General features: G+C 39.9%; 1 protein-coding gene across 1 annotated transcript in view; it reads right to left on the reverse strand.

Annotated features, from left to right (window-relative positions):
• Positions 1-15,363, reverse strand: part of LOC134224676 (dynein beta chain, ciliary) — an 82,211-nt gene that overhangs the window by 46,953 nt on the left and 19,895 nt on the right. The window contains exons 2-7 of the mRNA XM_062704165.1: positions 12,062-12,283; positions 11,804-11,934; positions 11,280-11,735; positions 11,059-11,211; positions 10,822-10,995; positions 10,724-10,761 (exon numbers count right to left, since the gene is read on the reverse strand). Of these exons, the coding sequence (XP_062560149.1) occupies positions 10,724-10,761; positions 10,822-10,995; positions 11,059-11,211; positions 11,280-11,735; positions 11,804-11,934; positions 12,062-12,174 (1,065 nt within the window). The 5' untranslated portion in view covers positions 12,175-12,283. The remainder of the gene's footprint in view (positions 1-10,723; positions 10,762-10,821; positions 10,996-11,058; positions 11,212-11,279; positions 11,736-11,803; positions 11,935-12,061; positions 12,284-15,363) is intronic.

The following is a 15,363-nucleotide window of genomic DNA, read 5'->3' on the forward strand; positions in this document are numbered from 1 at the left end:
ATATCAACTGCATTTGATTCAGATCCATAAGATATATGAGTGTCGAAGTTATTTTTCACTAGACATCAATTTAAAAACAGTTAAAATGGCTCTATTGAAAATGTTGTTCAAATATGTCCCACTTGCCCCATGTATGTTAAAACTCAAGGGCAAGTGAAAATTGCAGATTTTGGCTTTAATCAAAACTTTTAAATCGTTTTCAATGTCACACAATTATTTAATTGCTCAAAATATTCACTCTCCACATCATTGATGAATTTAGAAACGACTATTTTGTTGGAAATCCATTGGATTAAAATAAAAGTAATAGCTTTTGCCGGTAGTTCAAAGTCATGATTAAACAATACCATTAGTATGGAGCCGCAAATGGTTTTGATTCCAAATATTTTTGTGTCAGGCGAATTCGTTGATAGTTCTGCTTCATCTTTCTAGAACATTGTTACCATTAAAAACGTTCACCGATTAATCGGCAGCCATAGTACCCACTTACCCCGTATTTTCACTTGCCCCGGGGTACCTTACTGCGTTTCTTGAATATGTGAGGCAAAAAGCAGTCACATGCGATGCCCTGAGATGAGATAAGACAACTCGAAGCTGAATGCCCTCACACAATTTTCACCACGATTCTTGTGACGAGCAATGCAGTGTGACCATCTCTTTTTGAATGAATAGGAGAGAACAAAACGAATAAACCTCAACTATTAATTATCAAATACTTACTCTTTGAACGGTAGTTCATGATTGCTTTTGTTTGCATAATTAAATCAGGCATTTTTATACATGATTCACGTTTACAAAAGGGAAATAATTAGTTTGACCGATTTTATTTGTTTATGACAATACCGATGATGAAAAGTTCTCGACTACTAGCCACACGGCGAAAGCAAAAACAAAATACCCGTCTGGAAATGAACGCGACGCTGTATTTGCCGGCGTTTGTCAAATCGGCGAATCAGAAGTGGTCTTTTCTGACAGCAAAGTGGTTGCAAAAAAGGACAACCAGATGTCTTATCTCATCTCAGGCCATGCCTAGAATGGAATAGAAATCTGAACTAATCTGAACATTTTTGAGTTTCTGAAGTCTAAAATCAGATTGATTTTTTGATTTTTTTCAGAACCTAATGTTCGATCAGTTATCTAATATTGCTAAATGTTCAGAATTGGGTCCTAGAATGAAGAATCGTTATTCGATTTTCTCTCAGGGAACGATGAAGCTTATCAAACTGAACGCGTCAGTTTTTCTCCCGACTCAGAATTCGGAAGAAACATTGTTTAATTTGAAATTTAAAAATAGATGGAAAATGCTTCCTCGACATTTTCGGTCTTGTTTGACGTACGGAATAATATGATTCAAACGCACTAGCAAAACACCGCAGGGCACTTGACTCAACCTTTGACAGTTAATATATGGGCCTGACGTTTTGGGCTGATGGTTCATTCGTTCTGATATGTTGCCTTTTCAGTAACAAACTTTGCTCAGCCCAAAAGATGTCTTAACCTTAGTAAGATGTTGGGGTCAATATGACCCAAAACGAAACTTCAAAGTAGAATAACTTTTTACCTGATAATCCGATCGTTCTGAAATTTCTTGACTTTTAATATTTTGTGGAAATGAAGCATCTGACATGAAAAAAGTATTTTAAGGTGCAACAGGAACGACCCCACAAAAAAAGTTACGAATAAGATGTTAGGGTCATATTGACCCAGAAATGTAAATGCTTATAAAACAGTCAAATTATAACCGAATTACAAAGTTTATATACCGTTCGAAAGATAAACTCATCAATTTTGTGGCTATGTGATGATATGCTGGTTCTGGAGACAATGGCCACCGGGAAACGACTTCCACGGGGACATTGTCGGTCATATAAAGGGAGCATAAAAATCGCTCCATATATGCCATTCGATCGCTAATTCTTCATATATTCTCTAAAAATGGTAATGTATGGTCCATGAGAGGGCTTCCGACGAAAGTGGCCACTCCTGGTACATGCAAGGTGCCCCCGGGGAACCCGCAGGAGGGGACATTTCCGTTTTAGCACCAAACAGATGGTTATGCGCTTGAAATCGATAAGTGACCTCATTGGCCACTCCTGGTACATGCAAGGTGCCCCCGGGGAATCCTCAGGAGGGGACATTTCCGTTTTAGCACCAAAATATACCGTGCGGCGGCTCTGTCGTCATGATTTTCCACAAAATAGATGATAATGCGCTTGAAATCCATAAGTGACCACATTGGCCACTCCTGGTACATGCAAGGTGCCCCCGGGGAACCCGCAGGAGGAGACATTTCCGTTTTAGCACCAAAATATGCCGTGCGGCGGCTCTTTTGTCATGGTTTTCCACCAAACAGATGGTTATGCGCTTGAAATCGATAAGTGACCACATTGGCCACTCCTGGTACATGCAAGGTGCCCCCGGGGAACCCGTTTGAGAGGACATTTCCGTTTTAGCACGAAAATATGCCGAAAATCTCTTTCGTCATGATTTTCCACAAAATAGATGATAATGCGCTTGAAATCGATAAAAGACCACATTGGCCACTCCTGGTACATGCAATGTGCCCCCGGGGAACCCGCAGAAGGGGACATTTCCGTTTTAGCACCAAAATATGCCGTGCGGCGGCTCTTTTGTCATGATTTTCCACCAAACAGATGGTTATGCGCTTGAAATCGATAAGTGACCTCATTGGCCACTCCTGGTACATGCAAGGTGCCCCCGGGGAATCCTCAGGAGGGACATTTCCGTTTTAGGACCGACATATAGCGTGCGGCGGCTCTGTCGTCATGATTTTCCACAAAATAGATGATAATGCGCTTGAAATCGATAAGTGACCACATTGGCCACTCCTGGTACATACAAGGTGCCCCCGGGGAACCCGCAGGAGGAGACATTTCCGTTTTAGCACCAAAATATGCCGTGCGGCGGCTCTTTTGTCATGGTTTTCCACAAAATAGATGGTTATGCGCTTGAAATCGATAAAAGCCCACATTGGCACTCCTGGTACATGCAAGGTGCCCCGGGGAATCCGCAGGAGGGGACATTTTTGTTTTAGCACCAAAATATACCGTGCGGCGGCTCTTTTGTCATGATTTTTCACCAAACAGATGGTTATGAGCTTGAAATTGATAAGTGATCACATTGGCCACTCCTGGTACAGGCAAGGTGCCCCCGGGGAACCCGTTTGCGAGGACATTTCCGTTTTAGCACCAAAATATGCCGTGCGGCGTCTCTTTCGTCATGATTTTCCTCAAAATAGATGATAATGCGCTTGAAATCGATAAGTGACCACATTGGCAACGCCTGGAGCCTATGAGGGGCCCCCAGGGAACTCGTAGAAGGGGACATTTCCATTTTTACACCAATATAAGCCGTGCGGCGGTTTTTTGGTGTTTTCCCATCAAACAGATGGACGTGCGCTCGAAATCGATGAGTGACCACATTGGCTACATTTGAAACCTATGAGGCTCCCTCGGAGAACACGTAGATAAATGACATTTCCATTTTTACACCAACATATGTCATGCGGCGGCTCTTTCGTCGTGATTTTCCTCCAAATAGGTGCCCTCGAAATCGATTATTGACATATTGTCCACCCTTAGAACCTATGAGGTGCCCCCGGGAGCCCGTAGAAGAGTACATTTCCATTTTAACACCAAAATATGCCGTGCGGTGGCTCTTTCTTTGTTATTTTCTACCAAACAGATGGTCATGTGCTTGGAGTTGATTAGTGATATTGTCTACCCTTTGAGATGCCCTGCGAACCCGTAGGAGAGGACATTTTCATGGTTATATCAAATGTTCTGTGCCGCTTGCGGCAGCTCTATTTTCGTCTATCATTGTCTACCCTGGCCACAAGTCTTCAAAAAGTTGGTTATGCGCTTGAAATTGTTCTTCATTTGAAATTGAGTACTGAGTCAAATTAAAAAATAGTTTCTTTTCTGGGCTACTGTGGTGATTCCTTCGAACAGCTCTCCAAGGATTTTCTATTCCGCATCTCGATATTACCATTAGTCTAAGTTCCATTCAATATCGACTCATAGAAGTTTGAGGTTTTCACCGATCGCCGTGGACAATGATATGAAAACGCAACATTTCGATATAAAAAAAAATCTCTCCTTCTGTGAGACTCCTGCGGGTACCTTGTAGGTTGTAGATATTAAGTTCAGAATGAATGACCTATTTGATAAAAAAAACAAGATTAATCTACCTAGTGGTAATGGTGCCTTTATCGTTCGTTCAAAAGGGTTGAGGAATATATAAGAAAAGTCTAATATAACACTAATAGGTAGGTATCTCTTATTTTTCATATTTGTTTATTTGCATTCTAAAATTTTCTGCTGAACGCAACTTATTGCAAGCCAATCGGATGAGCATACGTGCCAGAAAAGTGATTTTCCCATGCAGCTGCTCAAATTAGTATTTTGGCCATAACTTCGGAGCCCATAGTCTGATCTGGCTAATTTCAATAGGAAACAATAGGGCAGGATTTTCGTCGAATGCTATTTACTGCGAGCAATTCGGTTGAGGAAAAGTTCTAAAAAGTGAGTGAGATTTTGTGTGCACAGACACTTTCAATGAATTCTTCACGGCACTCCACAATTACCGAAACTGGGCCTGGGGTTCCCCCGGGTTGATATTAGATTTCAAGAGCATAACCAACTATTTGATGGAAAACTATAGTGAAAGAGCCGCTGCACGGCATGTCTTTAAGGGCCGATGTCCACGTAAAGTTTTTTCACGCTGCTTGCACGCTGCGTTCACGCAAGGTACCCAGCATCAAATGGAGTAATGCACACGTAAACGTGTGCACGACTACATTTGATGCCGGGTACCTTGCGTGGACGCGGCGTGCACGCAGCTTGAAAACACGCTACGTGGGCATCGGCCCTTAGTAAGAGTAAGAGTAAGCACGGAAATGTCCTCTCCTATGAGCTCCACGGCGGTACTTAATAGGTTCCAAAATGGAAAATGTGGTCACTTATTCGTTTCGGTATAAAAACGGAAATGTCACCATCTACGGGTTCCCCTTGGGCATCTCATTGGTTCCAAGAGTGGCCAATGTGGTCACTTATCGATTTCAAGCGCATAATAATCTATTTTGTGGAAAATCATGACGAAAGAACCGCCGCACGACATATTTCGGTGTTCAACGGAAATGTCCTTTTCTACGGGTTTCCCAAGGGCAACTCATAGGTTCAAGAGTGGCCAATGTAATCACTTATCGATTTCGAGAGAATAACCATCTCTTTGGTGGGAAAACACACCGAAAGAGTCGCCGCTCGGCATATTTCGGTGTTAAAACGGAAATATCCCATTCTACGGGTTCCCTGAGGGCCCCTGGTAGACTCCAAGAACGACCAATGTGGTCAATTATCGATTTCAAGCGCATAATCATCTATTTTCATTGCGACGCATAATCATCTATTTTCATGACGAAAGAGCTGCCGCACGGTACTTATCTGTAAAATAAACAATCACGATATTAAAGTTTAAAAAAAAAATCTGCTGCACGGCATATTTTGGTGTTAAAACGGAAATGTCCCCTTTTACGGATTCCCCGGGGGCACCTCATAGGCTCCAAGAGTGGCCAATGTGGTCACTTATCGATTTCGAGCGCATAATCATCTATTTTGTGGAAAATCATGACGAAAGAGCCGCAGCACCGCACATTTTGGTGCCAGAACGGAAATGTCCTCTGCTACGGGTTCCCCGGGGGTACCTTGCATATACAAGGAGTGGCCAATGTGATCATTTATCGATTTCAAGCGCATGACCATCTGTTTGGTGGAAAATCATGATAAAAGAGCCGCCACACGGCATATTTTATTGTTAAAACGGAAATGTCCCCTTTTACGGGTTCCCCGAGGGCACCTCATAGGCTCCAAGAGTAGCCAATGTGGTCAATTATCGATTTCGAGCGCATAATCATCTATTTTGTGGAAAATCATGACGAATGAGCCACCGCATGACATATTTTGGAGTTAAACGGAAATATTCCTTTCTACGGGTTCCCCAAGGGCACCTCATAGGTTCCAAGAGTGGCCAATGTGGTCAATTATCGATTTCGAGCACATAATCATCTATTTTGTGGAAAATCATGACGAAAGAACTGTCGCACGACATATTTTGGTGTTAAAACGGAAATTTCCCCTTTTACGGGTTCCCAGGGGGCATCTCATAGGCTCCAAGAGTGGCCAATGTGGTCACTTATCGATTTCGAGCGCAGTATCATCTATTTTGTGGAAAATCATGACGACTGAACAGCCGCACGGTATATTTTGGTGCTAAAACGGAAATGTCCTTTCCTGCGGGTTAACTGGGGGAACCTAGCATGTACAAGGAGTGGCCAATGTGGTCACTTATCGATTTCAAGAGCATAACCATCTGTTTGGTGGAAAATCATGACGAAAGAGCCGCCGCACGGCATATTTTGGTGCTAAAACGGAAATGTCCCCTCCTGCGGATTCCCCGGGGGCACCTTGTATGTACCAGGAGTGGCCAATGTGGTCTTTTATCGATTTCAAGCGCATTACCATCTATTTTGTGGAAAATCATGACGACAGAGTCGCCGCACGGTATATTTTGGTGCTAAAACGGGAATGTCCCCTCCTGCGGGTTCCCCGGGGGCACCTTGCATGTACCAGGAGTGGCCAATGTGGTCTTTTATCGATTTCAAGCGCATTATCATCTATTTTGTGGAAAATCATGACGACAGAGCCGCCGCGCGGTATATTTTGGTGCCAAAACGGAAATGTCCCCTCCTGCGGATTCCCGGGGGGCACCTTGCATGTACCAGGAGTGGCCACTTTCGTCGGAAGCCCTCTCATGGACCATACATTACCGTTTTAAGAGAATATATGAAGAATTAGCGATCAAATGGCATATATGGAGCGATTTTTATGCTCTCCTTATATGATCGACAAGGTCCCCGTGGAAGTCGTTTCCCGGTGGCCATTGTCTCCAGAACCAGCATATCACCACATAGCCACAAAATTGATGAGTTTATCTTTCGAACTGTATATAAACTTTGTAATTCGATTATAATTTGACTGTTTTATAAGCATTTACATTTCTGGGTCAATATGACCCCAACATCTTATTCGTAAGTTTTTTCTAATATCCGAAGAAGGTTAAAAAGTCTGAAACACAAAAATATCATTTTATCTGACTTAGACAATTATCAGATTTTTTATAACATCGGTTCATGTATTCTTGATCGATGCACTATCGTTTGCAACCATAAACGATGTAGGGCTTTAGGACCCAATTGTAGGCGATGATTTTTTTTTGTGATAATATTCTTTGGAATATCGCAGAAATGCCAGCATAATAATATTCAACATTTTTTTCACTGTTGATTGCAGAATTAGTTTTCGGGCTGAAAGTCTCGATAATAAAGACAAAAAAAAAGTTTAAGTTAAAATCACAGTCAAACAGACGTAACAGCTTGACATTTCTTTTCTGAAAAATCCATCGTTTAACTCCTTTACCACCACTATGCGAGCAGGTTACATGAAACAAGGTTTCGTATGACATTGTCACTAGAAGGCGCTAGAGTGAATTGAACTAGTGATAGATCAGTGTTTAAATTGGAAGGATTACGACGCTAGCACATCTAGTTGTGAAACGCGCACTCATAGAAATCATAGCGCCAAATAAGCAAGTGCACCAAAAGCTTCCGCGTGCCCGGCCAATTCAAATTTTCGCTCTACCTCACACGAGACAGGGCAGACGAATTTTGGTGACAAAATAGGTCCTATGCTGAGAGCTAATGTGACAACAAAACGGAACATAGTTAACTCCTAGAAAAATGCAGAATACATGTGTCTGGAACGTCACAGTGGGAATAAAGGGGCCCGTAGCGGTACTTATTTAGATGCCGCTATTTTACCATTCTTATGCAAAAAATCCGAGGAATCGATTAATGATATTTTCACTGCAGACAAACCATTGGAAAGGGCCCATTTTGCCAGATTTCCCCCAAAATACACCATAAATGCGAATTCATCAACGGGAAATCTTATTTGCCGCTGCCGGAGAGCACGTGACATATCTCAAAATTAACCTATTTAGCCCAATTTTTCCCAATTGCTAAATCACAAGACGCGCCTCGAAGACCGTCGGAAAATGGTTTGTGGTTTGCTAAATCACAAGACGCGTCTCGAAGACCGTTGGAAAATTGGTTTGTGGTTAGCTAAATCACAAAACGCGTCTCGAAGACCGTCGAAAAATGGTTTGTGGTGGTGCGTCTGAACCGCTGGAAAAATGGTTTGTGGTTTGAAAAACATCAAAGCCTGGAAGACCGTAAGAAATTGGTTTGTGTTTTGTAAAATTAAAATGCGCTGCTGGAAGATCGGCGGAAATATTGTGTGCACACGTGCACACGCATCCACGGAGAGTTGCTGTCATAACTTCGTTCCTGCCATTTGGGGCCACACACGTCATGTTAATTCCTCCGGAAGTTCTAAAAAGGACTTCCTCAAGGAAGTTCTACAAAGGAATTCCTCCGGAAGTTCCTGAAATGAACTCCTCCGTAAGTTCCTCATAAGAATTACCCCGGAAGTTCCTCAAAGGAATTTTTCCGGAAGTTTCACAAAGGAATTCCTCCGAAAGTTCCTCGAAGGAATTCCTATGAAGAACTTCCGGAGGAATTTCGTTGCAGAACTTTCGGAGGAATTCCTTTGAGGAACTTCTGGAGGAATTCCTTTGAGGAACTTTTGGAGGAAACCATTTAAGGATCTTCCGGAGGAATTTCTTTGAGGAACACTCGAAAGGACTCCCTGAGGAATTTCTGGAGGAATTCCCGAAGGAATTCTTGGAATGGTTTTCGACCGTTGGTAATTAAAGGGTTTCCGGTCGTTTTAACAAACCGGAAGACGACCGTCTCGAATTCCCAAATTCCAAATTCAAACATACAGACAGACATATTCTAACAGTATCTTTAATAGATTTGTACCAGCAAAGATCATTTCAAACGAGAGAAATTACTTTCCACCAGTTTTTATTAACTAAATCATGAGTTTAGGCGAGAATCTGACAAAATAGGCTAATTTGAGTTATTTCACGCATAGAATTCAATGCAATCAATTTTACCAATATTGTATCAACACTTGATAGACCTCTCTGAGAGAAACAAATAAGATTTTCCGTTGATTAATTCGCTTCTATGGTGTGTTTTGGAGAAAATCAGGCAAAATGGGCCATTTCGTAAATCTGGAGTCACAAAACGATTAAAATATGCTCTCTGCATGTATCTTGAATAGAGTTGTAGCAGCGAAGATCATTTTAAACGAGAGAAATTACTTTCCAGCAGCATATTTAACCGTCTAGGACGAGTTTAGCACTCTCCATTTAATTCCACCAATTATTTTGATATCTTTGCAGATACGTATTTTGACCACACATGTGTAGTCGTCTTCAGTGTCTCGTACTTGACGCGACCACAGACAAACAGACATAACACATTGAACTTTTACTCATCAAATTCATCGTCGTTCAAACACTAACGACATCTGTTGATTTCACTTAGTTGGGCAAATCACGAACCAGATGGCGGTAGTGAGCAAACGTCAAACTCGAGCAAAAACGATGCGCGCGCCACGGGTGATCGATTGGCCAACTGATGATTATTTGAATTGACCAGTAAATCAGTGAACGATGGAAATTTGACGAATGTTATGTCTGTTTGTCTGTGACGCGACTTATTCAACTAAAAATTGAGTTTAGGAGAGAATCGGGCAAAATAGGCTGATTTTCAGATATGTCATGTACAAAACTCAATATGGATTGCATTCACCAATATTATATCAACACTTGCGTTGAAAAGTAAAACGTTATTTTAGATATTACCTTAGGGAAGGCATATTATATCGTTTTACCCTACATAGTATACTTAAAAATACAACGCACGCATGCTTGAGGCACTCCACGGCACAATGCAATGGGCGGTGGTCGAACTAACTCTCAATTTTCGATGCGTGCTCTTCATCATTATGTGCAAAAAGGCTTTTGCTAATTGTTTTGAAATTGTGTGAAAGCGTTACTGAGAATTACTTGATCAGTATTTGGCTTTTAATTTGGTTTTTGGGGTTGACATGCAAGAGAATGTAAGCATTGAGACATAGTCATTTCGGTTAATTCTAAAACAAATCTCTTGAGGACGTCGAGGATATGTCGAACTCGGTTACATTTTCACGCTCTATTACTGTACGTACGGCATTTTTGAACTATGATGTACTAATACAATGATATGGAAATGCTATATAATTTCATCTTCTTAACTAAAACGTACATTCTTAGGATAAATTGACGGCAAAAGTATAGATTTGATAGTTCCGTTAGGATTCGACAGGGATGAAGGTGTTTTTTTTATATAAGGGTGGATTTTTAAGCAAGCGGAGGAAAATTTGAGTGATTATATAAATCGCGCGACTTTCCTTCTGCCAAGCTTCAATTTGAAGATGAAGTCTGGCAGCCACCAAAATTGTCCTCCAATCGCTTTAAAATCCCCCTCTTTATAAAAAATCTTTAGTAGTAAATTAATTAAATCTATACATTCGCCTCTAAATGCTTCATAAAAATGACATCGAGTTCTATTAGAAAATAAATTCATTCGACTGCTCAAAATTCAATGTATGTATGTCTCTATGATAATATGCGTATAATTAATGTATGTACTGTCGTGGAATTATCGTTGCTTGAAAATATCGTAGCTTGTTACCTGTTGTATGATTAAGTTACAAATTTGCCTCAATAAAACTGGAAAGAAATAATTAGCGTTGCTGTTTATGGTCTTTTCATGCTAATAGACTTACATACCGATTAACTTTGCAGAGTGACAATAATACAGTGAGTTGGACCAAATCAAACAAACAACGTGCATCAACGGTTTCAACAACACTTTACACTCGGAAAACTCGGTATCCTCCAGTTGCTGAAAGTGCCGAGTAAGTGGATTCAGGTACAGTGTTATATCACGTGCTTCAGCCAGAGCTGCGAAAAATTAGTTATTGATTATTTTATGGATCGCGAAAGGAAAGTTTCTAATTGATCAACCTGTTACTACATTTTTGAATAGTGTCTTAAAACAAGGATAATAGGCGCTATCTGTGAACTCTAAAATCAGTGCCATGCTACGGATTCTCTCATGACGTAGCTGCTCGTAGATGTAAGTGAGATTCTTCAGTCGGTTATTCCAAAAATTGATCTCTGCGTTAGAAAAAAAAATGCCGTCAGTTTTTTTTTGTCCATTTAGGAATGCCGTAGATTAGTCTCACCAGCGGAAGGTACCGGGTTCTGTCCACCATTGAATGCATTCGCACTGGACTCGAGCATCACGTCGTTCACCTGGGTGGCCCATTTGATTACAACTCCTTCGATCGCACTCTTCAGATAGAGATTGATCGAACAATCCGCATTGACCACTAGTTCTTTTGCGGTCTGCACACATTTATCAACTCCTACGGGCATTGGTAGAACAGTTTGTCCACTAACTTGACCCTGAACTTGATAGACGGTGCTTTTCAGGCTGTGAACCTGCTTTTGTACGTCCTGTGCAACCATTTCCGGCCACCCTTGGTGATTTTCTGAGTTGGACAGCAATGGAACAAAGATTTCATCCACGAGACACGATAGCTGATCAATGGTGCGAGTCGCTAAATCACCCACTACTAAACAATCTTTACAACCCTCGCGGGGTACTTCTATTGTATTTTTCTTAACAAAATAAACTCCTGTAATATATTACGGACACTTTGTTGGAAGACAATTCGAAACTCACAAGTGGAACTTCAATACGTACCTTTATTTTTTAATTGCTGAATAGGAAAACTTACTATTGGAATCAACTGTGCTGATGGGGTAAGTATAATAATCAGAACTAACGATGCCGGATTATCGAAAAATTCCTTCATTACTGATTTGTGCTCTTCACTGTAATCAGGGAAAAAAAAATAGGTGCTGTTCAATCAAAGTTCAAATAGAACGAAACAACAACTAAGTGAGGGCTACGTGGGGCATTAGGAATGAAGTGCGGTGCAAATCTATTTTGTCTGCTTACAATGTGACTAAACGGTGCCATTTTTCCGGCTTCAATTTTAGCGTTTTCTGTACAAACGAACCAAGGAACTCGAACCGGGGATCCGAGTTACTACTTCCACTGCCTCCTTCCATGTTTTATTCGCCCGCTGGTGGGCGTGCGTGTGGTATGGTGCGAAAAATCGGGTCTTATTTATTTGCTCCTGTTAGCTTGCTGCTTATTTAAATGTAGGTGTTTCTGGGTCTATGAAAAGAAATAGGAGAGCATTGGATAATAGCTAGTGATACCGTTCTGATTCACGTTTAATGCAGTTTCTGATTAAATAATTGGTATTTACAGAATTAAACAACAGAATAAATACATTTGATATACTTCTTGGATTTAAAAGTTGAAACAAACATACATTCGTCATTTTGGCTACAAGAATAATTGCAAATTTCCATGGTAAATCAAACCAATTGTTCAATAACATTTAAATCAATCAGAAATCAACAAAACATACAAAGCTATTGAATTTAAACTAACTTTTCTTTTGAATACGTTTACTCTTTTTATGTCTATTCTATGGAATGATGATAAAAAATCTGAAAGCCCGTGTGATTTATTCTTAGGCTATAAAAGTAGGATTGCAGGAAAATTTGTCCACTAAGTTATCTTTTGTTATTTTTTTTTTTTCGTTGGCATACGAAGTTAGCCATTTTTTATCGCATACTTTAGAATACGATCTTCCGTTTTTTATCCTTAAAATAAAAAATTAAGTGCTCTGAAAAGATTCGAATCCTTGGGAAACCTCGGATTTCTATCTTGAAGTCTGTAGAAGCAAAAAATCTCTGCAAATGGCTTTAACTTATAATACCAGGTATTATAAGTGAATCCAAGCATTTTTTATATACCGTCCAAAATTTCTTAATTCTGTGTTTAAACATTTTTACTTTGAAGAGTTTTTTACACAGTTGAGGAAATTCATATCATAAACTAAATAGCTTAATTGTTTTTTAAACATGAATCAAAACAGTATCCGTGAGCAAAACAATAGTTAATAACTCGAAACATCATGTTTTCACTCTCGCTCAATATTGACACAATTTTTCAACATACGTATTAGAAGACATCTGGATGGTTTGACAGTAGTGACTATTTAGGGCTTTCCTCGCAGATTTCAGCTTCGATCTAACGGCAACAATATTAAGCATCAATTGTGAAAAATGAGATCTACAGCAACGGAACTGGTAACACACATTTCCCATCCATCGACCAAACACGCCCTCAAATAATAAATTTAACCTGGTTGCCGTCGTTCGTAGCTGAATTCTACTGAACGGAAAACTCTAATTTGTCACATCGGTGGGTTTTGGATGCCGGTTCCTTAGAGCCATAAGTTCGATGCAGATCAACTGTTGGGATAATTCTTTATACGGTAAACAAAAAGAAAAACAAACATCGCTAATAACTTTAGTCTTATGGTTCATCATAAGTTTTCCCGCGGTTGTCCGCAGCGATTATTTTCTTTCTAGTTGAGCAAGTCAAACCAAAATTCACATTGCGGTTAGTTGACTGTACTTGCCATGCATTCAATGTTTAACTTCGGTACGAACGACTAACGTGAAAAGGCAGACACCTGTTGAGGTTTTTCAGCTGCTGAAGTTGAATCGTTTCACTGCAGGAAGGACCGTTTTTGTCTGCTCGCTCTGTAAATAGCGCGAAAAAGTTTCTCTGCGCTTGAGTACGTATGAAGTCGGTTCGCAGAGGTCGCAGAAGTTTTATTTCCATTTGGAATATTTCCTACAGTTCTAGCTATCATCTAAATTATGTTTGTCATGCACTTTTAGAAGATGTTCGGGATCCTTTTCCCGTTACATTTTGCGGTATTGAGGTGACTATGTTAAGGGACAGAGTAAGAATTAAAGTTTGAAAGTTTATTTTTGAATTTTGATCCGGTTAGATCTATTCATTCATGACATATTTCAACATCTGTTTCTATAGACTGACTTAGTCTGTATTTAAAAGCTACACAAACAGATTGTTAATGGAACTACCCTACGTTCCTATATTATTGTATTAAAAAAAGATATGTCTAAAAATTAAAAATGCTAAAAAATATAAAAATAGGGTTCGCTGAAAACGGTACCTATGAGCAAGGTTGGTTACGATCATTTAGTTATTTGGGTTCGATCATTTAGTAGTTTGAACAACCCATTTCAGGCTTTCACAATTTCAAAATGTTTTATATAGTGGGCTATAAGAAGGATGTTTTTTACAACTCTATTATGGAGTTAAATCGCTAGTTGCAATCAATTAAACTTAATGATTAAATTTTGTAATCTTTTTGTATACATTACTGCAACTACCGCTTTAACTAGTGGAATTCATACATGAGCTGTACGGCAGGGTAGTACGAAAAACATCGCGTCTAAAGATTACCATACAACCCGAGTAGATGAAAATAGCTCAATAATATCAAATGTTGATAAGATAGCCAAATGAGATATGGACATGATTGATATAAGAGATAAAATATCAGACGACAATATCAGACCCACTAAAATATCATGAGGATATCAAGATATGTTATTTGTAATAAGTGATCGATATCAAGTGCCATTAGTTTGATTTTATCCATAGCATATCTTGGTATTTAAATGATATTTCGGTGCAAATTTTTGATATTGTTGTCTGTTCAATACCCTAGCTGCACACACGTGCCACATCGGTAACTGTAACGTATATGTGACCGAATGCAGTTACAATGAAGTTGCTGCAACCAATTTGGCTTGACTTGTGCCGCTAGGGTAAAAATCTTTTTGGATGTAACTTTTTTGTCTTTCGCAAAATATCGCAAAGTTCACCAAAACAAGCGCAATGTATTCAAATTCCAGTGGCCAGGATTGGCCACTTGATTGCTTTTTGCCATTTTACAGAACGCATATTTCCGAAATGATTATTCTAGATATTTTGATTGGAAACAACGCATAAACTATGCGAAATAAGATCGGTCCAAAATATGGCCTATCTTTCGGATTCTAGACGTTCCCCGGAATCTGTTACGAGGTCACTTTACGAAAAAAGGCGATTACAATGCGACACATCAAACTTCAAGATTTCATTAGTTATGGCATGCTATGGTAGTTTTGTACTTCTTGGATCGTATTTGAACCGATTGGAACTGGTAAACGGTTTTACCGAGTACCGGGTCAATAATGGAAAATAAGTAAACCCCAACAAACATTGGAAAAGGGTAAAGCCAAGGGTAAAGCGCTTATATAGCCACAAATCGTCTTCTTCTGCAAAAAACTAGCTTATTTGGCTTGATTTTTTTGTTGAGA

This window comes from Armigeres subalbatus, chromosome 3 (assembly GCF_024139115.2).
Source record: "Armigeres subalbatus isolate Guangzhou_Male chromosome 3, GZ_Asu_2, whole genome shotgun sequence".
In the NCBI taxonomy this organism is placed as follows: domain Eukaryota; kingdom Metazoa; phylum Arthropoda; class Insecta; order Diptera; family Culicidae; genus Armigeres; species Armigeres subalbatus.